This window comes from Poecile atricapillus, chromosome 27, assembly GCF_030490865.1.
Source record: "Poecile atricapillus isolate bPoeAtr1 chromosome 27, bPoeAtr1.hap1, whole genome shotgun sequence".
NCBI lineage: Eukaryota > Metazoa > Chordata > Aves > Passeriformes > Paridae > Poecile > Poecile atricapillus.
In genome coordinates, this window is record NC_081275.1 from 864,125 (window position 1) to 892,024 (window position 27,900).

General features: G+C 56.9%; 1 protein-coding gene across 9 annotated transcripts; it reads left to right on the forward strand.

Moving 5' to 3' along the window:
- SPOP (speckle type BTB/POZ protein) lies at positions 1 to 27,611 on the forward strand. 9 transcript variants are annotated; one of them, XM_058857830.1, is made up of 12 exons: positions 8,117 to 8,409; positions 14,459 to 14,593; positions 15,645 to 15,766; positions 17,040 to 17,191; positions 17,727 to 17,854; positions 19,477 to 19,654; positions 21,056 to 21,111; positions 21,707 to 21,829; positions 24,202 to 24,265; positions 24,333 to 24,435; positions 24,514 to 24,572; positions 24,651 to 24,676. In XM_058857830.1, the coding sequence occupies exons 2-12, from the start codon at positions 14,516 to 14,518 to the stop codon at positions 24,659 to 24,661; spliced, it is 1,074 nt and encodes a 357-aa protein (XP_058713813.1). In that variant the 5' UTR covers positions 8,117 to 8,409; positions 14,459 to 14,515; the 3' UTR covers positions 24,662 to 24,676. The 9 variants fall into 9 exon arrangements, 5 of the variants coding, with proteins under 5 accessions (XP_058713813.1, XP_058713814.1, XP_058713815.1 ...); XM_058857829.1 differs by lacking the exons at positions 24,202 to 24,265; positions 24,333 to 24,435; positions 24,514 to 24,572; positions 24,651 to 24,676 and adding exons at positions 25,085 to 25,227; positions 26,850 to 27,611 and having other exon boundaries at positions 8,134 to 8,409; XM_058857831.1 differs by lacking the exons at positions 24,202 to 24,265; positions 24,333 to 24,435; positions 24,514 to 24,572; positions 24,651 to 24,676 and adding an exon at positions 21,919 to 22,844 and having other exon boundaries at positions 8,122 to 8,409.
- The last annotated feature ends 289 nt before the right edge of the window (positions 27,612 to 27,900 follow it).

The window sequence follows — 27,900 nt, forward strand, 5'->3', positions numbered from 1 at the left end:
TCCAGAGGGTGGGAGCAGCCCCTGGGATTTCCTCCCTCCCCCTGGGATTTCCTCCCTCCCCCTGGGATTTCCTCCCTCCCCCTGGGATTTCCTCTCTCCCCCTGGGATTTGCCCCAGCCCTGTCCTGGCTCCCAGGAAAGGAGAATTCCCCAGATTCGGGGCAGCTCCTCTCCCATCCCATGGGATCCCCAGGAGGCTCCAGGGCCGTGCCAGGAGGGATTTCCAGAGCAGCTCTCTTCGTTCCTGACCCCTCCCAAAAAACCTTTGGGATGTTCCTGCCTGGATCCAGCTGGGAATGAGCCCTCAGGAGGTTTAGTAAGGATCCAGGGTGGGATTCCAGGAATTCCCATCCTCTGCTGCTTTTTCTTCCCCGAGGCCCTTTGGGAGAGGGAAGATCCTGTTCCCTGGGTTTTGGGCTTTGCTCCTTTTTCACTCCCCGAGGCCGGGCTTGGACTGGGGGGAAATGTCAGGAAACTCCTCCTGTCCCCAGGGAAGGGCCAGGGATGCACCGAGAGCTGCCAGAACATCCAGGGAAGGGCAAAAAGGGGTTTGAATTCCTGCTACCGAGGCCTGAGGGGTTTATTCCCGTTGGGAAGTGTCCGAGGGAGCCACATCCATCCCTGGATGCAGCCTGGGATCCCGGGAGCTGGGGCTGGATGGGATTTACGCTCCCTTCCAGCCCCATCCATCCCTGGATGCAGCCTGGGATCCCGGGAGCTGGGGCTGGATGGGATTTACGCTCCCTTCCAGCCCCATCCATCCCTGGATGCAGCCTGGGATCCCGGGAGCTGGGGCTGGATGGGATTTACGCTCCCTTCCATCGCTGGATGCAGCCTGGGATCCCGGGAGCTGGGGCTGGATGGGATTTATGGTCCCTTCCATCCCTGGATGCAGCCTGGGATCCCGGGAGCTGGGGCTGGATGGGATTTACGCTCCCTTCCACCCCTGGGTGCAGCCTGGGATCCCGGGAGCTGGGGCTGGATGGGATTTACGCTCCCTTCCATCCCTGGATGCAGCCGGGGATCCCGGGAGCTGGGGCTGGATGGGATTTACGCTCCCTTCCATCCCTGGATGCAGCCTGGGATCCCAGGAGCTGGGGCTGGATGGGATTTACGCTCCCTTCCAGCCCCATCCATCCCACGGCTCCCGGTGGAAGGGCACCTGGAGGCAGCTCAGAATTCCCAAGGGATAAATCCCGGTGCTCAGGGTCCCCTCGGGGCCGGCTCAGTCCCAGCTTGGAGCGGACCTTGTGCAGTTCATGGGATGCAAATCCAGGGAAAACAAAGATTTGGGGCTTTTCTCGGCCCTGGGAGCTCCCTCCCTCTGCCTGCACAGCTCTGGGATAAGGAGCTCTTTCCCAACAGGAATTTTGGGGCAGGAGGGAGGCTCTGGAATGTTCTGGGGCCGGCCTGGCTGGGCAGGACATTCCCGCAGGGAATTCCCGGGGATTTCTCCCCTCCAGGTGAGGCCGGGGATGCGCTCGGTGCCCGGGCAGGTGCGGAGCAGCTCCAAACCCATCCCATTTCTCCTCCCTCCCGGCTTTTCCTGGCTCCAGACCCCGGTTTGAGATTTCCAGATCCAGTCCTCGATTACCGGCAGGGGGAACTCTGTTCCCAACCATTCCCAGCCCGACCGAAAGCAGCTCCTGTGCAATCCCTGCCCCAGCCGCAAACACGGCTTTTCTCCAGCTTTCCCCCCATTTTCACCGCCTTTATTCCCTCCCGGCCGCCAGCAGAGCCGGGTTTGGAGCTGGAATCCTCCCCCTGCTCCTCCCGGGCAGCTGGCCTGGAAAACATTCCCGCTGGAATTGTGCCCGCAGCTGCCCCGGGAGGTGAGGCTGGGGTGGGAGCCGAGCCCCCGCAGCCGCAGCCGGGAATTTGGCAGCTCCGCTCCCTCTCCTTTCATCCCCGCTGCTTCTCCCAGCTCCTCCTGCAGCTCCAGCAGCAGATGGTTCCCAAAAAAAAAACCAAAAAAAGCCAAAAAAACCCCAAATGTTTGGAGAGGGAGGTGGAGGGGACGGAATTTTTGGATGTTTTTTGGAGGGATGGAGATCATTCTGTAAATCACCGCAGAGTAAAGGTGGATTAAGGAATTGTTGTTATTCCCTTGGGATCTCGGCGTTCCTTTGAAATCCCCCGAGGATGTTTTGGGGAGAGCGAGGAGAGGTTTCCAGGCTGGTGAATGATTTGATGGTTTAATGATCTGCTTCCCTGCAGGTTTGGTTTAATTGTCCCCACATCCGAGCAAATACTGGGATTTTCCCTTGATGAAATCCCTGTCTGGAGCCCCCAGGAGGAGCCTGGAGGCGGCCCTGGGGCAGGAGCAGCGGCCTCTCCCCACGGCCAGCAGAAAACTCCGCTCCAAATCTCCCAAACCCGCGGTATTTCGGGGTAATAAAGCCCTCATTTGTTAATTTGTTGTGTTGTGAGGGTGGCCCTGGGCTGGTTGGGGTCGGGAGGGAGCCGGGCTGGGCTCTGAGCTCCCACCCAGAGCAGCTCCTGCTCGTGGGGCTCAGAATCCAACACCCCCAGCCCACAGGTTTGGGGAGAGGGAAACAATCCCACAGCAGGATCGGGTTTTAATGAGTCCGGGATCAAAAGCAGCCTGGAAAACAAGAGCAGCCTCATCAGGAGCCGCTGCTAACGAGCACCAAAGCTCAGGGCTGGGGGAGCTGCTCGCTCACCATTGTCAGTTTAAAGGCTGAGTTCCTCCTCTCCTCCAAAATCGGCTTTGATGCGTCTCCAATCCAGGTAAAAATAGCAAGGCAGCAGATTCCCTGCAATTAAAACCTCCAGGGCAGGGTTTGTTCTGAGCAGGGTTTGTTTTCTCCCAAACAAAAGTGGTTTTTAATGGCAGTAGCAGTGAAGGTTTCTGGAGGGGTTTGGGAGTCAGGGGAGGAAATGTGGGTGGGAAATGCCCAGAGCAGGGAGCTCGGAATGGTTTGAGAGGGGACTGAACCTCCACAGCAGCAGGAATTCTCTCATGGAAGGGCTGATCCCTGGGGGTTTGGGATCTGGGAGCCTCCATCACAGGATTCCAGAGTGGGTTTGGGATGGAGGGACCTCAGAGCTCATCCAGGGACATCCAGGGACATCTCCAAGCCCCTGCCACATCTCCAAACCCCATCCAGCCTGGCCTGGGGCACTTCCAGGGATCCAGGGCCAGCCACGGCTCCTCTGGGAGTTCCATCCCAGCCCCTCCCCAGCCTCAGAGAGGATGAAAACCCTGGAACCCTCTGGGTTCTTACCTTGGCACACCCCTGTCCCATCCCTGGCACACCCCTGCTCACATCCCTGTCCCACCCCTGTTCCCATCATCCCTGTTCCCATCATCCCTGTTCCCATCATCCCTGTTCCCATCATCCCTGTTCCCACCATCCCTGTTCCCATCATCCCTGTCCCATCCCTGTCCCACCATCCCTGTTCCCACCATCCCTGTTCCCATCATCCCTTTCCTATCCCTGTCCCACCATCCCTGTCCCCATCCCTGTCCCCATCCCTGTCCCATCATCCCTGTCCCACCATCCCTGTCCCCATCCCTGTCCCATCCCTGTCCCACCCCTGTCCCACCCCTGTCCCATCCCTGTCCCACCCCTGTCCCCATCATCCCTGTCCCCATCATCCCTGTCCCCATCATCCCTGTCCCATCATCCCTGTTCCCATCACCCCTGTCCCATCCCTGTCCCCATCCCTGTCCCATCCCTGTCCCATCCCTGTCCCACCCCTGTCCCATCCCTGTCCCGTCCCTGTCCCATCCCTGTCCCCATCCCTGTCCCCATCCCTGTCCCATCCCTGTCCCATCCCTGTCCAGTCCCTGTCCCATCCCTGTCCCCATCCCTGTCCCACCCCTGTCCCACCCCTGTCCCACCCCTGTCCCCATCCCTGTCCCATCCCTGTCCCATCCCTGTCCCACCCCTGTCCCATCCCTGTCCCCATCCCTGTCCCCATCCCTGTCCAGTCCCTGTCCCATCCCTGTCCCATCCCTGTCCCCATCCCTGTCCCCATCCCTGTCCCATCACCCCTGTCCCCACTCCTGTCCCATCCCTGTCCCATCCCTGTCCCCATCCCTGTCCCCATCCCTGTCCCACCATCCCTGTCCCACCATCCCTGTCCCCATCCCTGTCCCACCCCTGTCCCACTCCTGTCCCATCCCTGTCCCATCCCTGTCCCATCCCTGTCCCCATCCCTGTCCCATCCCTGTCCCATCCCTGTCCAGTCCCTGTCCCATCCCTGTCCCACCCCTGTCCCATCCCTGTCCCATCCCTGTCCCATCCCTGTCCCCATCCCTGTCCAGTCCCTGTCCCATCCCTGTCCCCACTCCTGTCCCATCCCTGTCCCACTCCTGTCCCATCCCTGTCCCATCCCTGTCCCGTCCCTGTCCCCATCCCTGTCCCATCCCTGTCCCACCCCTGTCCCACCCCTGTCCCATCCCTGTCCCACCCCTGTCCCACCCCTGTCCCATCCCTGTCCCCATCCCTGTCCCACTCCTGTCCCATCCCTGTCCCACCCCTGTCCAGTCCCTGTCCCCATCCCTGTCCCCATCCCTGTCCCCACCCCTGTCCCCATCCCTGTCCCATTCCTGTCCCATCCCTGTCCCTGTCCTGTCCCATCCCTGTCCCATCCCTGTCCCTGTCCTGTCCCATCCCTGTCCCATCCCTGTCCCTACCCCTGTCCCACCCCTGTCCCATCCCTGTCCCACCCCTGTCCCACCCCTGTCCCATCCCTGTCCCACTCCTGTCCCTGTCCTGTCCCATCCCTGCTCTCCGTTCCCGTTCCCTGGATGTTCCCGTCCCTCCGTGGCTCTGCAGGGTGCAGCAGCTCTGCTGGCAGAGCCGGGGCTGCTGTGCCAGGAGAAAACCCGGGAGGGCTGGTGGGGAGCAGCAGCTGTGCCAGGCATGGAAACAGCGCGGGGAGAGGATGGATCCCTAATTAGCCATGGCCAGAAAACGTCCATTAACAGCGACAGCCGCGGGCTTTGGGCTGGACACAAAGGCAGCTCCCCAGAGGCAGCCCAGGCTCCACGGCAATCCCTGGCACGGCGCTCCCGGAGCTCTCCAGATGGGAAAGGGGCTCCACAGGTGGGGAGCAGCACCTTCAGCTGCCTCCCCGAGAGCTGCACAAATTAAAGCCTCATTAAGTGTCCCCCCGTGATTGAGCTGGGCTTTGTTTGGGTTGGTAACAGAGCCGGCAAATCCGGGAAATAATGAAATAACTGCGTTTTCATCCTCTGCTGATAGGGGAGTTTAATTAGTGCTGCATTTCCAATAACTCTGATCCCGACGTGCCGCAGATCCTTCCTGGATAACGGGATAATGATTGGAATCCTGTCCTGCAGCCCCGCGCTGGAGGCAGGGCTGCTCCATTTAATCACGCTGGAGAAGCGCTGGCAGCTCTCTGCAGCTCAGCCTCTCCCTAATTACATTTCTGGAGTTTTAGTAAATTGAAAGGGAAAACGCAGGAACAAAATAATTAAACCCGAAGAGGAAGTGAATATTAAAAAGCAGCAGCTAGTTAAAATTCTTGCACACAGCTCCTCTCGGAGCCATCGGTTTAATCAGATTCCCGTGGAAATCACACTGGGAGAGGTGACACCTCCAAACCTGGGGCTGCAGCAGCGTTTGGTGTCCCTGTCACAGGGAGATGCCACCTCCCATCCAGCTGGGAATTGTCCCCAGAGCTGGGATTTCGGAGCTCTCCCTTCACACACACCAAAATCCCCATCCCAACAGGCAAGGTTCAAGCGCCGGGAATTGTTTATTTATCACAGAATTGTGTTCCAGACATGGAGAAGTGACAATAATTCCCTTCTCCCAGCCACCGAGGGGGACAGAGCTGAGCCTAAACAACTTCTGCAAAGGGAGGAGAGGTGAAATTCCACCTCCATTTCCACAGGTGCCCAATTCAATTTTCTACTTCCTGGGAACAAGGGAATTTTGATCAGGAGAACCTGAAAAAGAGCTTGAGTTCCCCACTGCGGAGCGCCACTCGGCCAGTGCTGGATTAAAGGAGAATTTCTGTTTGTTCTGGTTACAGAGAGGCTGCCGGGGAGGAGGGGGGATCTCTTTGTTGTCCGTAAAACTGGTGCTGTAATTTCCTCTGCCACTTCAGCCCTGAGAGGAGAAACACATGGCTAAAAACCCACAGCTTAGCTAGGAATATAAAATGGGAATGGGAAGAGAATGGAAAGCGGTTTCCAGGAGAAATGTGGGGAACGCAAACAGCAGCCCTGCACCTCACAGAGCCATTTCTTCATCACCTGCTGCTCTGTCACCACGGGCAGCGCTTGGGGACACGAAGGAACGCTGCAGGATCCAAGGATTGCTCCAAGGACTGGAGGAGACACCTGCCAGGAAAAGCCGGGACGCTGCGGAGAACATTCCCAATAATCCAGGAGCCAGGTGGATGCGGCAGCCCCCGGCCACCAGAAGCATTTCTCACCTGGGAGAAGGAGAGAGATGACAAAAATATTTTGCATTTCCCATTTCAATAAACATGGCTGTGCCAAAGAAGCTGGTTAATTCTGTTCTTGGGGGGCTTTGTGTGCCATGGAATGAATTCACCCCGAGGCTGGAAGGGGCAGGAGGGGAAAGCTGGCCCTGGATAAACTTCTCTACAAACATTCAGGTAATTAATGACTGATAACAATGACATCTTTGCTTCACTGCTTACAAACCACTACAAATTAGCAAAGAAGAGCCATACCAATAAATGAATTGCTTCTTTTGCTGGAAATGTATAAGTAAAAAAGTTTTGTATCAGCCTGGGTGTGGAGGAACTTTGTCAGCCTCGCATGAGCCGGGGCCAAGGAGAAAGCCAGGCCTCGCTTGATAACACTGGAAAACAGGGGTGGAGTCTTATTTCTCATGACGTTTTTGGAGGATTCTGGTAACACTTCCTCACAGAACTGTGAGGGGAAACAGCAGCCGCCATTCCCTTGGCAGCCAGGCCCTCATGGAGCCGTGAGGGGAGATGATGGTTCCTGCCATTCCCTCAGGCAGGTGTCCCCTCATGGAGCCCTGAGGGGAGATGATGGTTCCATTCCCTCAGGCAGGTGTCCCCTCATGGAGCCCTGAGGGGAGATGATGGTTCCTGCCATTCCCTCAGGCAGGTGTCCCCTCATGGAGCCCTGAGGGGAGATGGTTCCTGCCATTCCCTCAGGCAGGTGTCCCCTCATGGAGCTGTGAGGGGAGATGGTTCCATTCCCTCAGGCAGGTGTCCCCTCATGGAGCTCTGAGGGAAGGGGGAGATGACACCCGCCATTCCCTCAGGCAGGTGTCCCCTCACGGAGCCGTGAGAGGAGATGGTTCCATTCCCTCAGGCAGGTGTCCCCTCATGGAGCCCTGAGGGGAGATGGTTCTCACCATTCCCTCAGGCAGGTGTCCCCTCATGGAGCCGTGAGGGGAGATGGTTCCCGCCATTCCCTCAGGCAGGTGTCCCCTCATGGAACCATGGTGGGAGATGACACCTGCCATTCCCTCAGGCAGGTGTCCCCTCATGGAGCCCTGAGGGGAGATTGTTCCCGCCATTCCCTCAGGCAGGTGTCCCCTCATGGAGCCCTGAGGGAAGGGGGAGATGGTTCCCGCCATTCCCTCAGGCAGGTGTCCCCTCATGGAGCCGTGAGGGAAGGGGCCATGGCACGTCCAGAAACCTCCCCAGGGAGGGTGGCCAGGCGGTGCCGCCTGCGGGGTCCGTGTGGGGCAGGGCTCAGCGGCGGCCATGCGGGCGGTGGAACGGCACTGCGACAGCAGCAACCCGGTGCCGTGGGTGACAGCGGGGGACGCGGCGCTGCCAGCCATGGATTCATCAGCGGGGCAGCAGGAGGAGCGCCCAGCGCTGCCAGCCATGGATTCATCAGCGGGGCAGCAGGAGGAGCGCCCAGCGCTGCCCTGCCACAAAGTGATCCCTTGGGAGAGCGCAGGAGCGGCGGGAGCTGCCACAAAGGGAGGCGTCCCGGAACGCGCGTGCGCGGGACCGGCCGGGCCGCGCGTGCTCGTGCCGGGGGTGTGTGTGGGGGGGGAGCGGTCTCGCGCGACGGGCGCGCGGCTATAAAAGGCGGTGGGCGTGGCCGGCGGCGCCAGTCCCGCAGTGCGCGTGCGCGGCCGTGAGGGGAGCGCTGGGCAGCGCCATATCCCCGGCCCCCCCCCCGCTCGCCGCCCCGGCACCGCGCGCATGCGCGCTAAGCTGCTGCGGGCACCTGCGCAATAGTGATCCCCGGGTCGCGCTCGGCGGAGACCGGCCCGGGAGGACATGCTGCCAAATAGTGATCCCTTGCTGCTGGTGGTCTCCTGAGGGGGCTGCGGGGTCCGGGGGCCGTCCCCACACACCGCACCTGCCCGGGCAGCGCTCCCCGCCTCCCTCCGGCCTCCCAGCAGCGCCGCACCGCCGGCGGGGCCGCTCCTCGGGCCGCGAGGTGAGAGCGGAGGGGAAGGAGTTACGAGGCGGAGGTGGGGGGGGAGCGCAGGGCCTGAGGGACGAGGGGGGGTGCGGCGGGGAAAAGTTGGGGAAAATGCTGGAGCGGGGATTGCTGGAGCTCGGCAGGCCGGGGCAGAGGGGCTGTGGGGACCCTGGAGCCGGCTGAGGGAACAGCAGCGGCAGAAAGGGAAGCGGGCCGGAGCCGTGAGGAGCAGCTCAGGGGTGACAGGTTGTGGCCTGCCAGGGACATCCAGCACATTCCCGGGGCAGGAGGGAAGTTGGGCTCGCTGGGAATCAGAGCCCGGATCGCTGCTGCTGCTCCCCAGGCGAGTGTCGGGCCTGTGGTGCTGTTTGGAGGAAATGGTGCATCATCCTGCAGTGTGGAAAGGGAAATAATTCCCTTTCCCGGCGAGCTGGGGCCATCCTGGAGCGCTGCTGGGGCTGCTGCCAAGCATCGGCCGCATTCCCGGTGTTCCAAAGGGAAAGCAGAGTGCCTGGAGTGGGAGATGGAATTGTCTGGGTCTGACAGGAGCTCCTGGAGGGGCAGGAGAATCTCAGGTGTGATGAGATCTGCTGTCAGCTCTCTCTAACTCAGCATTGCTGAATGTGTTTGTGTTGTGGTTCTAGAGCACCGTCCTGACATCAGGAAAAGAAACACTTTTCCCTCATTTCCTCTTTTTTTCACTTCACTTTTGGAGTTCTAAGCGGTGGCTTGTTGTGGAGCCCTGTGCAAATCTGAAGAATGGCACTTATTTATGCTTTATAAAGCAGAACTCTAAACCCTGAATTATTTAAGTAAAACATCCACCTGATTTCTCTTTCAGTGACATTTTCCAACCAGCTGCCCACAAGCATTTGGTGTCATTTTGTCCCTTGTTTTGTTGTGATAAAGAAGAAGCAGATGGGTTTTTTTCCCCCCTTTTTGCCACAGTTGTGGGTGGGATTGAGCTCAGGACTCAGAAGTGCTCCGAGGGTGTCATCCTGATCAGCAGGGGACAGTGACACAGAGCTGTGCCCATCGAATGGAAAGCGCTCCCGCTTTTCACAGCCTCATTCGCTGCAGTTCCTCTTCTAAAGCTCCCCCTTCTCTCCCCAAAACCTCGGGGATATGGGCACAAATACAGCTCAGGGATGGGGTTTAAAGTGAGGGCATCACTGCCGTGCCAGCCCACACCGAAGTGCTCCAAACACCATTATTTCCTGTGCCATCCTAACTCCAGCTTCCTGCTGTTCTCCTGTGGAGGAGGCTCCGGTGCCGCCGGTATCCCTGAGAACGTTAAACCCAGTTCACCGAGCAGCTCCTGGCCCACTTTCCACTGGGGCAGCGCTGGGGAGCTCTGGGTTTAACCTGGGAGCGCAGCTGAGCCTCTCCTGGGCAGGGACTGCGGGCTGAGCTTGTTCCCAGGGGGATTTCTCAGTGCCCAGCATTTCCCCGTGGGGTTTGCTGCTCATTCCCGGCCTCCTGGGAACTCGGGGTCATCCCTGGGAACTCGGGGTCATCCCTGGGAACTCGGGATCATCCCTGGGAACTCGGGGTCATCCCTGGGAACTCGGGGTCATCCCTGGGAACTCGGGGTCATCCCTGGGAACTCGGGATCATCCCTGGGAACTCGGGGTCATCCCTGGGAACTCGGGGTCATCCCTGGGAACTCGGGATCATCCCTGGGAACTCAGGATCATCCCTGGGAACTCGGGGTCATCCCTGGGAACTCGGGGTCATCCCTGGGAACTCGGGATCATCCCTGGGAACTCGGGGTCATCCCTGGGAACTCGGGGTCATCCCTGGGAACTCGGGGTCATCCCTGGGAACTCGGGATCATCCCTGGGAACTCGGGATCATCCCTGGGAACTCGGGGTCACCCCTGGGAACTCGGGATCATCACTGGGAACTCGGGATCATCCCTGGGAACTCGGGATCATCCTTGGGAACTCGGGGTCATCCCTGGGAACTCGGGATCATCCTTGGGAACTCGGGGTCATCCCTGGGAACTCGGGATCATCCCTGGGAACTCGGGGTCATCCCTGGGAACTCGGGGTCACCCCTGGGAACTCGGGATCATCCCAATCCTGAGCTATCCCGGGCAGGGAGCTGGGAGTGCTCCGGTTCCCCGAGCAGGTCAGAGCCGGGGCTGTGCCGTGGGAGCTCCACGTGTGGGAATTCCACGGGAATTCTGGGGGATCCCTGCTCGGCTCCGGCTGGATTTGCTGCACGGGTGGAGGATTATGTAAGATCTCGCTGATTCCTCCAGCCTCGCTCTGCTGGGGTTTGCTGCTCGGTGCAGGGAGGAAACACAGCAAAAACCTGTCAGAAAATGGAGAAAGCCCAAAACAAACAAGCGGGAACGGCCAAAACCCTTTTCTTGAGAGAGCTGCTCCTTCATCCTCAGCCCAGGAGCTGCTGCTGGGAGGTGTCGGTGCCTGGAGTTGAGAGCCCTGAAATAAAAACGTGTGGCCAAGTCCAGAAACGCCTGACGGGGCAGGAAACTGCTGTGGGGAGAGGTGTTTGTACCCCTGAGGAGGCAGAGGAGCTGCTGCTGCTCAGAAGCTGATCTGGAAATAGATTGGATTCTTTTTTTGTTGTTGTTTTCGTGGTTTTAAATGTCCTTTCGCTGCTTGCTGTGGGAGGAAGGAGCTGAGTGATGATGGAGTGTTGAGCTCTTCTCTCTGGTGAGCAGGGACAGGACCCGAGGGCTGTGTCAGCAGGGATTTGGGCTGGATTTTAGGGATTTAAGAGGGATTTTAGGGAGAAGTTCTTTCCCCAGAGGTGGTGGGGCAGCAGAATAGCAGAACCATGGGGTCACTCCCATCTCCATGGGGTCACTCCCATCTCCATGGGGTCATTCCCATCTCCGTGGGGTCACTCCCATCTCCATGGGGTCACTCCCAGCTCCGTGGGGTCACTCCCAGCTCCGTGGGGTCATTCCCAGCTCCATGGGGTCACTCCCATCTCCATGGGGTCATTCCCAGCTCCGTGGGATCATTCCCATCCCTGTGGGCTCATTCCCAGCTCCATGGGGTCATTCCCATCCCTGTGGGCTCATTCCCAGCTCCATGGGGTCATTCCCATCTCCATGGGCTCATTCCCAGCTCCATGGGGTCACTCCCAGCTCCATGGGGTCATTCCCAGCTCCGTGGGGTCATTCCCATCTCCATGGGGTCATTCCCAGCTCCATGGGGTCATTCCCATCCCCATGGGGTCACTCCCATCCCCATGGGGTCATTCCCATCTCCATGGGGTCACTCCCAGCTCCATGGGGTCATTCCCAGCTCCGTGGGGTCATTCCCAGCTCCATGGGGTCATTCCCATCCCCATGGGGTCATTCCCATCCCCATGGGGTCATTCCCATCCCCATGGGGTCATTCCCAGCTCCGTGGGGTCATTCCCAGCTCCATGGGGTCATTCCCATCCCCATGGGGTCACTCCCAGCTCCGTGGGGTCACTCCCATCCCCATGGGGTCATTCCCATCCCCATGGGCTCATTCCCATCCCCATGGGGTCATTCCCATCCCCATGGGGTCATTCCCAGCTCCATGGGGTCATTCCCATCTCAGTGGGGTCACTCCCGGCTCCATGGGCTCATTCCCATCTCCATGGGGTCATTCCCATCCCCATGGGCTCATTCCCATCCCCATGGGGTCACTCCCAGCTCCGTGGGGTCACTCCCATCCCCATGGGGTCATTCCCATCCCCATGGGCTCATTCCCATCTCCATGGGGTCACTCCCATCCCCATGGGGTCATTCCCATCCCTGTGGGCTCATTCCCATCTCTGTACCTCTGTACCTGTTCTTTCCCCTTTGCCCCATCCCATCCCTGCAGCTCTTCCCTTTCATTCCCTGCCCTTTTCCCCTTTTTCCCATCCCACCCCCACCTTCTGCTGCCCTTCCCGAGGCTTTGAAGGATGCAGGGAGGTGAAGGAGCTTTTCCTGCCTCATCCCTTCTTTTCCTGCTCCAATTATCCCGTCCTGCTCCCTCTCCCTGCGCTGTTCCCGGGCTCTCTTTGATGCTTTGCTGGCCCCAGGTGCAGCCACACAGCTTTTGAAACCCTCAATTAAAAATCTTCCTTCCCAGCCTCCCCCGAGTTCCCTTTCCATGAGCAAACCTGGCTGGAAGTGAAAATTCCCAGGAATTCCTGCTGGCTTTCTTAGGAGGGAGCTGGTCTATCCCGAGGAGCAGAAAATGACAGATTTTTTTTTGGGTGTAAATCCGGTCATTCCGGGCTCTGTTCCAGGACTCTTTGCTGAGTTTCTGTGCCCACCTGTGGCAGGTGAGGTGACAAGGGGACATTTCCTGCTTCCCCCGATGCTCTGGCTCTGCCCCTGGGATCCAACATCTCCATCTGGAAGTGCTTGGGAACGGGGTGCGAATCACTCTGCTCTCAGCTGTGATTTTAACTCTGTCCCGAGCCAGGAGTTTGTTATTTATAGCCAAGAAAACTCTCACTGTACACAGGGGGCCATAAAATAATATTTTCTGTTTTGTTTTGTGTGTTTTGATACTTCTGCCCGTGCGTGACGCGTGTCCCTGCCTCTCCTGAGCCGTGATATCTGAATTATTTCCCAAACATTTCCCTCAAACCTCCCTGCCTGCCGTGCTTTTCCGTCCAGCTGCACTCAGAGGTGCCAGCTCTGCCGGGGAGGTGACACCTGGTGACCCCTGGAGTGTCAAACCCAGATCATGGAGAATCCCAGCAGGGATGCGTGGAGGGGCCATGGAATCGCTGTTTCAGAGGATTCCAAAGTTATTTTAAGTCGGTTTTATGTCTTTTTTTTTTTTTTTTAATCCATCCTTACAACATTTCTTAAATAAAAGTTGCATTTTCAGAGAGCAGAATACCTCGTGTGACGACGAGCAAAAAGGTGTTAGTTAAAAACTAAAATCACTGCAATTATTACAGCACAATCCAGTTTCGTGGCCTGTTCTCATGCCTAATTTATTTATTCCCTGCATTTCCTCCTGCTGAATCCTTTCCATCCCTCACCATCTTGTTGCTCAGCGTGCAGACAGGTGGCCAATCCCAAAATCCCTCCCTGCTTTCCCTGGCTGCTGCTCCTGCTGGAGGAATCCGTGTTCCTGCCGTGTGTGAGGTGCTGCAGGACACCGAGCCCTGCCTCTTCCCTCTGCCAAATCCCAAATCCCTGGGCTCCAGCCTGCTCTGGCCGTGCTGGAGATGTTTCAGTGGAACCTTTCAGTCTGACACCACCTTCTGGAGGGCTTCAGAGGGGAGAGAGAAATTCCTGTCCTCAGCACTGAAACCTTTGAGTTGGTTTGATCTGTCCTCAGTTCTGATGGGTTCTGTCTCTCTGTGGTCCACAAGTGCAGCTGAGCTCCCATTTCTGTTCTGGCTGTTGATTTCTGTGGTTTGTGTCTCTCTCCAGGTGAAATTCAGCCCTGTTTCTGTTCTGGCTGTTGATTTCCATGGTTTGTGTCTCTCTCCAGGTGAAATTCAGCCCTGTTTCTGTTCTGGCTGTTGATTTCTGTGGTTTGTGTCTCTCTCCAGGTGAAATTCAGCCCCATTTCTGTGCTCCTGTTGATTTCTGTGGTTTGTGTCTCTCCCCAGGTGAAATTCAGCCCTGTTTCTGTTCTGGCTGTTGATTTCCATGGTTTCTGTCTCTCTCCATGTGAAATTCAGCCCCATTTCTGTGCTGGCTGTTGATTTCCATGGTTTCTGTCTCTCTCCATGTGAAATTCAGCCCCATTTCCATGCTGGCTGTTGATTTCCATGGTTTCTGTCTCTCTCCAGGTGAAGTTCAGCCCTGTTTCTGTTCTGGCTGTTGATTTCTGTGGTTTGTGTCTCTCTCCAGGTGAAGTTCAGCCCTGATTCTGTTCTGGCTGTTGATTTCCATGGTTTGTGTCTCTCTCCAGGTGAAATTCAGCCCCATTTCTGTGCTCCTGTTGATTTCTGTGGTTTGTGTCTCTCTCCAGGTAAAGTTCAGCCCTGTTTCTGTTCTGGCTGTTGATTTCTGTGGTTTGTGTCTCTCTCCAGGTGAAATTCAGCCCTGTTTCTGTTCTGGCTGTTGATTTCCATGGTTTGTGTCTCTCCCCAGGTGCAGCTGAGCTCTGTTTCCTGCTGCCTGTGGCCCCTGCCCGATTCCAAGCTGGCGATGTCCAGGGTGCCGAGTCCCCCCCCTCCGGCAGAGATGTCCAGCGGGCCCGTGGCCGAGAGCTGGTGCTACACCCAGGTGAGCTGTCCTGGCACAGCAGAGCCCTGCTGGGGCTGCAGTTACACCAGGGAGCAGCTACACACTGCAGCTACACCAGGGAGCAGTTACACACTGCAGCTACACACTGCAGCTACACCAGGGAGCAGTTACACACTGCAGCTACACCAGGGAGCAGTTACACACTGCAGTTACACACTGCAGTTACACCAGGGAGCAGTTACACACTGCAGTTACACAGCACTTACACAGCATTTACAGCAGCCCCAGGTTGTGTTGGCACTGGAGCTGCAGCCACTGCTTTTGGTGCCCTTTGGGCCCCCCTGGATCCCCCAGAGCCTCCCCTGGAGCCCCCAGTGCCCCTCTGGAGCCCCCAGAGCCTCCCCTGGATCCCCCAGAGCCTCCCCTGGAGCCCCCAGAGCCTCCCCTGGATCCCCCAGTGCCCCCCTGGAGCCCCCAGTGCCCCTCTGGATCCCCCAGTGCCCCCTCTGGATCCCCCAGAGCCTCCCCTGGAGCCCCCAGTTCCCCCTGGATCCCCCAGAGCCTCCCCTGGATCCCCCAGAGCCTCCCCTGGATCCCCCAGAGCCTCCTCTGGATCCCCCAGAGCCTCCTCTGGATCCCCCAGTGCCCCCCTGGAGCCCCCAGTGCCCCCCTGGAGCCCCCAGTGCCCCTCTGGAGCCCCTTGGAGCCCCCCAGTGCCCCTCTGGAGCCCCTTGGAGCCCCCCAATGCCCCCCTGGAGCCCCCAGTGCCCCTCTGGATCCCCCAGTGCCCCCCTGGATCCCCCAGTGCCCCTCTGGATCCCCCAATGCCCCCCTGGATCCCCCAGAGCCCCTCTGGATCTCCCAGTGCCCCTCTGGATCCCCCAGAGCCTCCCCTGGAGCCCCCAGTGCCCCTCTGGAGCCCCTTGGAGCCCCCCAGTGCCCCTCTGGAGCCCCTTGGAGCCCCCCAGTGCCCCTCTGGATCCCCCAGAGCCTCCCCTGGATCCCCCAGTTCCCCCTGGATCCCCCCAGTGTCCCCCTGGCCCGCTGGGCTGTGCAGGGCTGGGCCTGAAGCTCGTGGTCTCTCCCCCAGATCAAGGTGGTGAAGTTCTCCTACATGTGGACCATCAACAACTTCAGCTTCTGCCGGGAGGAGATGGGGGAGGTCATCAAGAGCTCGACCTTTTCCTCCGGAGCCAACGACAAGCTCAAGTGGTGAGAGGCAGGGAGAGGCTTTGTCCTGGCTGGGGTGGGCTTTGGGGACAGGGAGAGGCTTTGTCCTGGCTGGGGTGGGCTTTGGGGACAGGGAGAGGCTTTGTCCTGGCTGGGGTGGGCTTTGGGGACAGCAGGAATCCATGGAAACCTCGTCCTCCCGCCATGAGAGCCCCAACACCCCAGCAGTGTTTGCACACAAACCACTTTTCCCTTCCAAACTGGCTGCTGGGACAAGCCCAGGTGAGGCTGGGAGGCTGCACAGCCCATTTCACCCTCCCAGCTCCAGCCCCTCGTGCTCCACAGCCTTGAAAAGTGAATTTTTCCTGCTGTGAATTCCCTGTGGTCACTCACATGTCTGTGAGTGGCCATGGAGAACACAGGGATGAGGGAAGTGCCAATGTCCTCTCCCTGCTCCTGCCTGGGGGCTGCTGCCTCTTCATGCTGACCTCATTTGGGGCCTTTCCCTTTCCCCTAAACCTCCCTTATCTCCCCTGAGCCCTCAGTCATTTCCAGTAACTCAGAGTGGACTTTGCTCTGAGCCATGTCCTGGTGCATCCATGGGCTCTGGTTCCTGGTTCAACCCTTCAGAATTTCCCTTTGCAGTGGGGAAGCAGCCCCTGGATGAGCTGTATCCACGGGATACAGTGTGAGCTCTCTCCTTTGGGTGCCAGAGCTGTGCTTGCCTTTGTTCCTGCCACCTTTGTCCCCTCTGCTCTCCCTGGAACATCTGGAGCTGTGGATTTGGTCCCTGTGTGTGGGAGCTGTTCATTATCTGTCTGCTTTTTGTTCTTGGTGGATTCTGTGTCGAGTTTCAGGTCATGGAAGAGCCTCTTCCTGCCTTTTCTTCACACAGGAGGAGTTTTTCCTTTTAACCCTGGTATTTTTTTTTATTTTTTTTTTTTTGAGAACCACCAGCCTTCCAGAAATCCCTTGTTCCTTGCTGTTGCCTCCTGTGGAATTTTATCAACCATTTCCCTGCATTTGTTGCACTTCCTCAAACTCCATTTCATTTATTTCACTTTCCTTTTGCGAGGATCACTATCCAGGGGGTTTCTCAGCGGTTCCAGCCCCTCTCCCTGCTCTATTCCCAGGGATTTGTTGGGGTGCCCATCGTTCCTGGGTGTTTTTCCCAGTGTGGGGGTTCAGCTGTACCCCAGCTCTGCTCCTTTCACCCCCTGTGCTCCCCTGGGGCTGTGCAGCTGTGAAAATCCCCCAGAGCCCTTCCTTTGGAGGCATCCCTGAGCTGCCCCCATCCCCAATCCCCCTTTTGCAGGTGTTTACGTGTCAACCCCAAGGGCCTGGACGAGGAGAGCAAGGATTACCTGTCCCTGTACCTGCTGCTGGTCAGCTGCCCCAAGAGCGAGGTCAGGGCCAAGTTCAAATTCTCCATCCTCAACGCCAAGGGAGAGGAGACCAAGGCCATGGGTGAGTGGGTAACCTCTGTGGGGTGAGGGAGACCCCTCTGGGGTGAGTGAGAGCCCTCTGGGTGTGTAAACCCCCCTGGGGTGAGTGAGACCCCTCTGTGGGGTGAGGGAAACCTCTGTGGGGTGAGGGAGACCCCTTTGGGGTGAGTGAGACCCCTCTGTGGGGTGAGGGAAACCTCTGTGGGGTGAGTGAGACTCTCCTGGGGTGAGTGAGACCCCTCTGTGGGGTAAGAGAGACCCCTCTGGGTGTGTGAACCCCCCTGGGGTGAGTGAGACCCCCCTGGGGTGAGTGAGACCCCTCTGTGGGGTAAGAGAGACCCCTCTGGGTGTGTGAACCCCCCTGGGGTGAGTGAGACCCCTCTGTGGGGTGATACCCCTCTGGGGTGAGTGAGACCCCCCTGGGTGTGTGAAACCCCCTGGGTGTGTGAACCCCCCTGGGGTGAGTGAGACCCCCTGAGTGTGTGAAGCCCCCCGGGTGAGCTGGGCCAGGCTTTGAGCTGGGCCAGGCTTTGTGCTAAGCCAGGCCTATCCCGCAGAGAGCCAGCGCGCCTATCGCTTCGTGCAAGGCAAGGACTGGGGCTTCAAGAAGTTCATCAGGAGAGATTTCCTGCTGGATGAGGCCAACGGGCTGCTGCCAGATGACAAACTGACCCTGTTCTGTGAGGTGAGCCCTGCTCCAGCCCCAGACAGCTCCAGCTGCTCTGGGTGTGCCTGTCTCCCTCATCCATCCCTCTCTGCCTGCTTCCTGCTTTTCCCTGCAGTGATGATGGGAACTGAGCAGCTTTCAGGATCATTTCCCGCTGTTTCGCTGTTCCCATCCCTCTGTTTGTGCTCCTTGATTTGGGGCTCGCTCGGGATGATCACAGCCCGGATCTGCTCTGGGAAGCGCCCTGCTCCATAAAGGAGAGCTTCTCTTTATTTCCTTCAGTGGCTCTGCACAGCCAGCAAAGAGAAGAATGTGAGAAAGGGGATTTTACAGTAATCACCATCCTCTGCTCACTGTGTTTGTGTTTTTCTACAACATCATTATTATTTCACTTGTGCTATTCCAGGCCAAGATGCAGCCAGTTATTTCCAAACCCAGAGATTTAAGTTGAAAAACCTTAATGAGCAAATAGAAACGCTAATTTAGTGTCTTCAGAGCTTCTCCTGCCTCACTCCCATTGTCTTTTTAACTGCAAACCCCCTCCTGGAGCTGATTTTTTTTGCCAGAAGAGAGCAGAACAAGTTGTTCTCTCCTTGCATCTCCTGCACTGTTTTTTTTTTTTTTTTTTTCCTGGGAGTCTTTTTCTTTTGCTGTGTTTTCTTCCAGGAATAAAAGAAGTGCTTCAAAGTCCTTTGACAGCTGGGATGTTTGGGGGGTTTTTGGTTTGTTTTTGGGGTGGTTTTTTTTTCCAGGTTTTGGCCATCACAATCATGCACGTGTTTAAATGAACAAACATCTCAAGGATGTTTAAGCAGCAGCAGAAATTCCTGGGGATGGAGGGAGCCCTTCCTTGAACACAAAATGGGAGGAGAAAGGAGAATCTGGCATGGCAGGAGCAAATCCTTGTCTGCTTTGGCATCCAAGGCTGGGATCTTCTTCCTTTCCTTTTTCCTTTTCCCCTTCTCTCACTTCCTGCTTCCCTTCTCCTTTCCCTGTGGAGCTTCCCTTGCTCTCCCATGGCCACAAACAGAACTGGGATTTCCCTTGGGCTGGACAGCAAATCCAGGGAATCCTCAGCTTCCCTGCCAGTCCCCTCCATCACTCCTGATTGCAGCAGGGCACAATTAATCACTGAGCTTTGAGTAATTTACCCGGCTTTAAGCACCAGGCTCCTCCTAAGGAGCCCCTTGTGCAGGAGATTCCTCAGCTCTGGAGCAGGGATTGGGAATGTGCCTCCTCCAGCCCCCCCTGGCTGTGTGACACGAGCTGGGGTTTGTTCAGCTCGGCTTGGGGTGGGGTTTGGTTTGTTTTGGAGTGTTGAACTCTGCTGGGAGGAGAAGCAGGAGGGCACTGGGGGGTCACAGCCTGCTCCTGTGGGGTCTGGGAGCTCTGTGTGTCCCTCCTTTCCCCTGGTGGCTGTTGCATTATTGATTGGGGAGGTTTCACAAGGATGGAAGGCAAAACTGGGTCAGGTGTGGTGTCTGGAAAAAGCCAGGAAAGAGCAAAAATGCAGTTCCCCTTCCTGCAGACACCTTGTGACGGCTTTGCCCGGGCGCGGGGCCGAGCTCTGCGGGCGGGCTGCGGGCTCTGGGACCCTGCTGGGGGATCCCTGGCGAGGATCTGAGTGTGGCTGTCCCCAGGTGAGCGTGGTGCAGGACTCAGTGAACATCTCGGGGCAGAACACCATGAACATGGTGAAGGTGCCCGAGTGCCGCCTGGCCGACGAGCTGGGCGGGCTCTGGGAGAACTCGCGCTTCACCGACTGCTGCCTCTGCGTGGCTGGCCAGGAGTTCAAGGGCCACAAAGCCATCCTGGCAGGTGGGTGGGGGAGTGGGGTGGGGTGGAGGGGAATGGTTTGGGGTGGAGGGGAATGGTTTGGGGTAGAGGGGATGGTTTGGGATGTGGGAAATGGTTTGGGGTGGAGGGGAATGGTTTGGGGTGGAGGGGAATGGTTTGGGATGGAGGGGAATGGTTTGGGGTAGAAGGGATAGTTTGGGATGTGGGAAATGGTTTGGGATGGAGGGCATGGGGGGGAATGGTTTGGGGTAGAAGGGATAGTTTGGGATGGAGGGAGTGGTTTGGGGTGGAGGGGAATGGTTTGGGATGGAGGGGATGGTTTGGGGTGGAGGGGAATGGTTTGGGGTAGAGGGGATGGTTTGGGATGGAGGGGAATGGTTTGGGATGTGGGAAATGGTTTGGGATGGAGGGGAATGGTTTGGGGTGGAGGGGAATGGTTTGGGGTGGAGGGGAATTGTTTGGGGTGGAGGGGATGGTTTGGGGTAGAAGGGATAGTTTGGGATAGAGGGGAATGGTTTGGGATAGAGGGGAATGGTTTGGGATGGAGGGGAATGGTTTGGGGTGGAGGGGAATGGTTTGGGATGGAGGGGAATGGTTTGGGGTGGAGGGGATGGTTTGGGATAGAGGGGAATGGTTTGGGATGGAGGGAATGGGGGGGAATGGTTTGGGATGGAGGGGAATGGTTTGGGATGGAGGGGATGGTTTGGGATGGAGGGAATGGTTTGGGGTAGAAGGGATAGTTTGGGATGGAGGGAGTGGTTTGGGATGTGGGAAATAGTTTGGGATGGAGGGAATGGGGGTGAATGGTTTGGGATGAAGGGAGCTCAGAGCTCGTCCATGGCAGGGACACCTTCCACAGTCCCAGGCTGCTCCAAGCCCTGGCCAGCTCACTTTCACTTGCACAGCCTCTCTGGGAATCCCATCCCAGCCCTCTCCACCCTCCCAGGGAACAATTCCTTCCCAATATCCCGTCCATCCCTGCCCTCTGGCAGTGGGAGCTGTTCCCTGCATCCTGTCCCTCCATCCCATGTCCCCAGTCCCTCTCCAGCTCTCCTGGAGCCCCCAGTACCAAGTGCAGCTCCTGCCTATGGACCAACCCACCCAGAATGTTCCAGAAAATGCCCTTTCATCTGTCCCATTCATGGAATCCTGGAGTGGTTGGGTAGGAAGGGATTGAATCCCACCCAGGGCCACCTCCCCCTGTCCCAGGCTGCTCCCAGCCCTGTCCAGCCCGGCCTGGGGCACTGCCAGGGGCAGCCGGGGTTTCTGTGGGAGCTCCATTCCCCAGGCAGTGGTGGTGGGAAGCGCTGGGAGCAGCAGGCAGCCCTTGCTGAGGATCAGCATTGCCAAGGATCCGTGTGTGTCTGTGTGTCTGTCTGTCTGTGTGTCTGTCTGTCTGTGTGTCTGTGTGTGTCCCCACAGCGCGCTCCCCCGTCTTCAGCGCCATGTTCGAGCACGAGATGGAGGAGAGCAAAAAGGTGAGAGGGGACGGGGCTCCTCGGGAATTCCCGCTGGGAACGGTCCTGCCAGGCCATCCCCTGCCACAGAGGGGACACCTCTCTGCTCCTGAGGGCAGCAGGGTCCCTTTGTTCCCTCGGGAAGGGAGAAGTGGAGATTGTGGGATACAGCTTGGACTTGTTCTTACTCCATCCACATATTTCCTTTTCCCCCTTCTTTTCCCCCTTCTTTTCCCCCTTCTTTTCCCCCCCTCTTTTCCCCCTTCTTTTCCTCCCTCTTTTTCCCCCCTCTTTTTCCCCCCTCTTTTCCTCTTTTTCCTCCCATCTTTTCCTCCCATCTTTTCCTCCCATCTTTTCCTCCCATCTTTTCCTCCCCTCTTTTCCCCCCTCTTTTCCCCCCTCTTTTCCCCCCTCTTTCCCCCCCTCTTTTCCCCCCTCTTTTTTCCCCTCTTTTCCCCCCTCTTTTCCCCCCTCTTTTCCCCTCTTTTCCTCCTTCCTTCCCCTCCTTCCCCTGCTGTTTTTCCCAAGTTCCTGCCCTGCTCTGGGTGTCCCTGTGGCCCTGCAGGGTGAGGGGGAGCCCTTGGCAGAGCCCCCAAGGCTGTGTTTCCCCCTGCAGAACCGTGTGGAGATCAACGACGTGGAGCCCGAGGTTTTTAAGGAGATGATGTGCTTCATCTACACCGGGAAGGCCCCAAACCTGGACAAGATGGCTGATGATCTGCTGGCAGCTGCTGACAAGGTAAACTCAGGGATTTATGGATGCTGGGGGAGCTGGGAATGCCGTGGGCTTTCCTTTCCACAGTGCTCCCAGAGCCCTGCCATGGGCAGGTTCCCTGGAATTGGGGCTTTCAAGGAATCCTGGAAGCGCAGCTGGGCCGTCAGGATGGCAGAGAGCACAGCTGGAGCTGCACAGCTGGAGGTGCAGCAGGAATTCCTGTCTCCACTGCTCTTTTGAAGCATTTTTGAAGCTTCCAGAGGACTCTGCTGCAGATCTTCCCATTAAACCATCAGGAATTTTTGCTCTACTGCTCATTTTTAAGGATTTTTTGGAGCTCCCAGAAGAGCCTGTTCAGCATGATCCGAGCTGGGCTGAGGAGACAATTACAGAGCAGACCCAGGGATGTTTTTCCATGTGGTTATTCCCAAACCCCCGGAGCAGTGCTGAGTCTGGACAAACAGTTCTCCTCCTGCCCTGCCTGCTGTCAGCCCTGAGGCTCTGGAAATCCAGGAGTGGAAAGTGCTCTTGGTTTTCCTGCTGCAGTGCCAGTCCCTGCTTTTCCTGGGAGCTGCTGGAATTCCCTGGGGCTCTGCTGGAATTCCCTGGGGCTCTGCTGGAATTCCCTGGGGCTCTGCTGGAATTCCCTGGGGCTCTGCTGGAGTTCCCTGGGGCTCTGCTGGAATTCCCTGGGGCTCTGCTGGAATTCCCTGGGGCTCTGCTGGAATTCCCTGGGGCTCTGCTGGAATTCCCTGGGGCTTTCCCCCCTCCCCTCTGCAGCCCCAGGGATGGGAGTGACAGTTCTGTTAACCCCTGAAAATCCATCATTTACAACCCAAACTATTCCCTTTTTCTTCTTGTTTTTTTCCCTGAAAAGTGACTCAGTGCTGGGGAAAGATCCAATCTGGAGCCTGAATCCTGGATTTATCCCTGGAATGGCTCAGAATTGCAGGATTCTCCCCCTGCCCTGGGGGTGAGAGCCCAGTGCAGTCCCTGGAATCCCAGGATTCTCCCCTCTGGAATCCCAGGGTTCTCCCCTCTGGAATCCCAGGATTCTCCCCTCTGGAATCCCGGGGTCCTTCCCTCTGGAATCCTGGGGTTCTTCCCTCTGGAATCCTGGGGTTCTCCCCTCTGGAATCCTGGGGTTCTCCCCTCTGGAATCCTGGGGTTCTCCCCTCTGGAATCCTGGGGTTCTCCCTTCTGGAATCCCGGGGTTCTCCCCTCTGGAATCCCGGGGTTCTCCCCTCTGGAATCCCAGGATTCTTCTCTCTGGAATCCCGGGATTTTCCCTTCTGGAATCCCGGGATTCTCCAGGGCTGGGGGTGCTCTTTGTGTCCCTGGGCTCATCCAGAGCTGGGTTTGTGGGGGGAAGCTCCATTCCAGCCGGGATTGAGGTGGGAATCAGAGCCAGGAGGTTCCAGGATGGGTCACAGCCGTGCCCACATTTATCCAATATTCCACATTTATCCAATATTCCACATTTATCCAATATTCCACATTTATCCAATATTCCACATTTATCCAATATTCCACATTTATCCAATATTCCACATTTATCCAATATTCCACATTTATCCAATATCCCAAGGTGTTGCCTGGGGGCTCCCAGCTCCTCCAGGAGGAGCAGCAGCGAGGGCAGGCAGAGCTTTAATTCCTGCTTCCTTGGCTTTCCCTTTCCAGCTCATTCCTGCCTTAAAAGCAGGAATAAAAACCTCTCCAATGCACAAAGCACCCAATATTTACCCCGGGGACTGAAGCAGCTCCCTCAGAGCTCTGCTGTCCCTGAGGAAAAAGCTGGAATTAGCCCAAAACCAAGCAAAATTCATCCCCAGGAGCTGCTGGGGCAGGGGGAGCTGAGGTGGGATTAGAGGAGGAGGAGGAGGAAGGGGAAATGTTGCTGCTCAGAGCCCGCAGTGGCCACTCTGGGCCAACAATGTAATTAAAAATGAGTTATTTGTAGCAAAACCAGAACTAAGAAGTGGCTGCAGGGAGGAGAGAGCTCTCTCCAGCCCTGTTTGTTACATTTGGAGGCGATTATCCAAACCCATGGCTGGCCCCATAAACTGCTTTATTTATTTATTGAGACAGATTAGCAAAGAAATTTGATTTGCCTCTCAATTTGCCGGAGAAAACTCGGAGTGCTCTGCTGCTGTGATCAGCCGGGCTCCAGGGAAAATGGGGTTCACAAACTGCAGTTAAACCCAGTCCTGGCCAGGGAAATCTCCATCAAAACCTCACCTCAGGAGATCAGGAAATCAATTTATAGCCATGGAGCCGATCCCGTGGCCAAGATCCCACAGATGGATCCCAGCTCAGGGCACGGAACATTCCTGAAGTGTTCCTGGAGGAGCAGCCCTGCAGGTGTTCCCTGCTGGAATTCCATGGGCTTCTCCCAGTCTGCCCTGGAGAGGCTGAAGGTGATGTGTGAGGATGCAGGGGTAATTCCAGGTGTAATTCCATGTTTTTGTCCCCAGTATGCCCTGGAGAGGCTGAAGGTGATGTGTGAGGATGCAGGGGCAGTATCCAGGTGTAATTCCAGGTGTAATTCCATGTTTTTGTCCCCAGTCTGCCCTGGAGAGGCTGAAGGTGATGTGTGAGGATGCAGGGGCAGTATCCAGGTGTAATTCCAGGTGTAATTCCAGGTGTAATTCCATGTTTTTATCCCCAGTATGCCCTGGAGAGGCTGAAGGTGATGTGTGAGAATCCAGGTGTAATTCCAGGTGTAATTCCATGTTTTTGTCCCCAGTATGCCCTGGAGAGGCTGAAGGTGATGTGTGAGGATCCAGGGGTAATTCCAGGTGTAATTCCATGGTTTTATCCCCAGTATGCCCTGGAGAGGCTGAAGGTGATGTGTGAGGATGCAGGGGCAGTATCCAGGTGTAATTCCAGGGGTAATTCCATGTTTTTATCCCCAGTATGCTCTGGAGAGGCTGAAGGTGATGTGTGAGGATGCTCTCTGCAGTATCCAGGTGTAATTCCATGTTTTTGTCCCCAGTATGCCCTGGAGAGGCTGAAGGTGATGTGTGAGGATCCAGGTGTAATTCCAGGTGTAATTCCAGGTGTAATTCCATGTTTTTATCCCCAGTATGCCCTGGAGAGGCTGAAGGTGATGTGTGAGGATGCAGGGGCAGTATCCAGGTGTAATTCCAGGTGTAATTCCAGGTGTAATTCCATGTTTTTATCCCCAGTATGCCCTGGAGAGGCTGAAGGTGATGTGTGAGGATGCAGGGGCAGTATCCAGGTGTAATTCCAGGTGTAATTCCATGTTTTTATCCCCAGTATGCCCTGGAGAGGCTGAAGGTGATGTGTGAGGATGCTCTCTGCAGTAACCTGTCCGTGGAGAACGCGGCTGAGATCCTGATCCTGGCTGACCTGCACAGCGCAGACCAGCTCAAAACCCAGGCCGTGGACTTCATTAATTAGTGAGTAATTGCTCCAAGCTATCCAAACCCTCCCCTCTTCCTCCCCTTTTCCCTTTCCCCTCTCACTGCTCACTCCAAACAAACCAAGGCTGGGCTCCTTCCCAGCCCCAGCATTCCAGGGTTTGTTGTCAGATGTTCCTTGTGGGAGGCTCCTGGCCCGTCAGGGAAGGATCTCCTCTGTTGTTTTTGGGTTCCCTCCCCGTGATCCCTGCTTTGTCCAGCATTCCCCAGACTGGGAACAGCCTGGGAGCTGCTCTGGAGCTTCCTGGCATCTCCAGAACTTGCAGGCAGGGGAGGAGCAGGGAGTTCTGATCCTGGAATCACCCGGGAAGTGTCCCAGGATGGGCAGGAGCTGTCCCTGCCCTTGGGGCTGGACCAGCTCTGAGCTCCTTCCACCCCAAAGCATTCCATGATTTGATGCCGAGGGATTGATTCCAGCCCTCAATCCAGCAGCAGATGGAAAATCCCCGCCAAGCTTTAATAAATGGAACATTTCTGTCACCCGGCGCGGTTCTTTCCGTGCTTTTTATATCGATTTCAGCCATTCCTGTGCCGAGAGCTGGGGCTGGGATGAGCTCCGTGTTCTGCCATCCCACCTGGAATCTGCTGCAGCTTTTCCTCCTCAGCTCCCAGCCTGGAATGGGGCCAAACCCCTCAGACACCTGGGAGAGCCCAGGAGGGGAACCTGGAGTTCCTCAGGGCCCTGGGAAGAACCTGTGGGGTTATCCAGATCCCTGATCCATTTGTTCCCTGTCATCCCAATCCCTAATCCTGGTCTGCTGCCATTATCCAGGTCCCTGATCCATTTGTTCCCTGTCATCCCAATCCCTAATCCTGGTCTGCTCCAGGTCCCTCATGCCAGTCCCTTTTCCCAGTTATCCTGCTCCCCATTCCCAGTTATCCTGGTCCCCATTCCCAGTTATCCTGCTCCCTTTTCCCAGTTATCCTGCTCCCTTTCCCCAGTTATCCTGCTCCCTTTTCCCAGTTATCCTGCTCCCATTCCCCGGTTATCCTGCTCCCTTTCCCTGGTTATCCTGCTCCCTTTTCCCAGTTATCCTGCTCCCTTTTCCCAGTTATCCTGCTCCCTTTTCCCAGTTATCCTGCTCCCTTTCCCTGGTTATCCTGCTCCCTTTTCCCAGTTATCCTGCTCCCTTTTCCCAGTTATCCTGCTCCCTTTTCCCAGTTATCCTGGTCCCATTCCCAGTTATCCTGGTCCCATTCCCAGTTATCCTGCTCCTTTTCCCAGTTATCCTGCTCCCTTTTCCCAGTTATCCTGCTCCCTTTTCCCAGTTATCCTGCTCCCTTTTCCCAGTTATCCTGCTCCCTTTTCCCGGTTATCCTGCTCCCTTTTCCCAGTTATCCTGCTCCCTTTTCCCAGTTATCCTGCTCCCTTTCCCCGGTGATCCTGCTCCCTTTTCCCAGTTATCCTGCTCCCTTTTCCCAGTTATCCTGCTCCCTTTTCCCAGTTATCCTGCTCCCTTTTCCCAGTTATCCTGCTCCCCATTCCCAGTTATTCTGCTCCCTTTTCCCAGTTATCCTGCTCCCTTTTCCCGGTGATCCTGCTCCCCATTCTCCCATTCCCGTTATTCCCGCTCCCTGAGCCGTGTGTGTCTGTGTTCCAGCCACGCCTCGGACGTGATGGAGACGTCGGGCTGGAAGTCCATGGTGGTGTCTCACCCTCACCTGGTGGCCGAGGCCTATCGCTCGCTGGCCTCAGCGCAGTGCCCGTTCCTGGGCCCGCCCCGCAAGCGGCTGAAGCAATCCTAAACCCAAGCCCTCGTCCCTCGGCCCGGGCAGAGCTCGGCCGCTGCGGGAGGAGCGCGGGCAGAGGTGAGGAGATCCCCGAGGGGAGCTCCAGGAGTATTTATGGCAAACGCTGCACGGCCGAGCCGGGCGCGCCGTGCCCTCGGCCAGGAGATGAATTTGCTGTTTTTAGCACTTGTGTGTGTCCACCACAAACAGAACCAACGGTTCCAAAAGCCCTTTTCCTGCGAAACCTCAGCTCGGAGCGGCCGGGGCGGGGAAGCCGTGCTGGGGCAGCACCGCCGAGCCCTGGAGCCCACGGCAGCACCGACGGTTTCTGTTCTAAACCTTGTGGGAAATGTTCCAGGCGTTTTTCCCTCCTTTATTTCCCCTCTCCTCCCTGTTTTTTTACGGAAGAGAAGCCCCCCCGAGCCCCCCAGGATGAATTCCACTGTTGCTGACGGTTGCGTGCGACGTCCCCGAGTTGCTCCGTGGTTCTTACACTGTTTGTACCTGCTCTGGCCGTCCGGGGCCAGCCCTGTCCCTTTCTATTTAGTCACTTCTTACAGCAGAGATGTTTCAATAGTTGGGAACTCTTTTTGTTTTTTCTTTTGGAAAATATAAATAATTCCTATTTTGTACCCTGTGGTATCTCTGGCCTTTTTCTTTCTGTTGTTATTTTTTTTGAAGTTGTGGTTCATTCCCAGGTTTTCCTGGCCTGATGTTCCTGGGAGCCAGGGGAGATTTTTTTGGGAATGTTTGGGAAAATTTCAGTGCAAATCTGTTGTTTCTCCTTGCAGGTGAGACCAAAATTCCCGAGTTTTTAATGGGATTGCAGCCCTGGCTCCTTCCCTTCACCTGCGGCTGGAGGTGAGGAGGGGAGCAGGACAATCCTGCTGGGATCCAGGATCCCAGGAACAGCAGGATCAG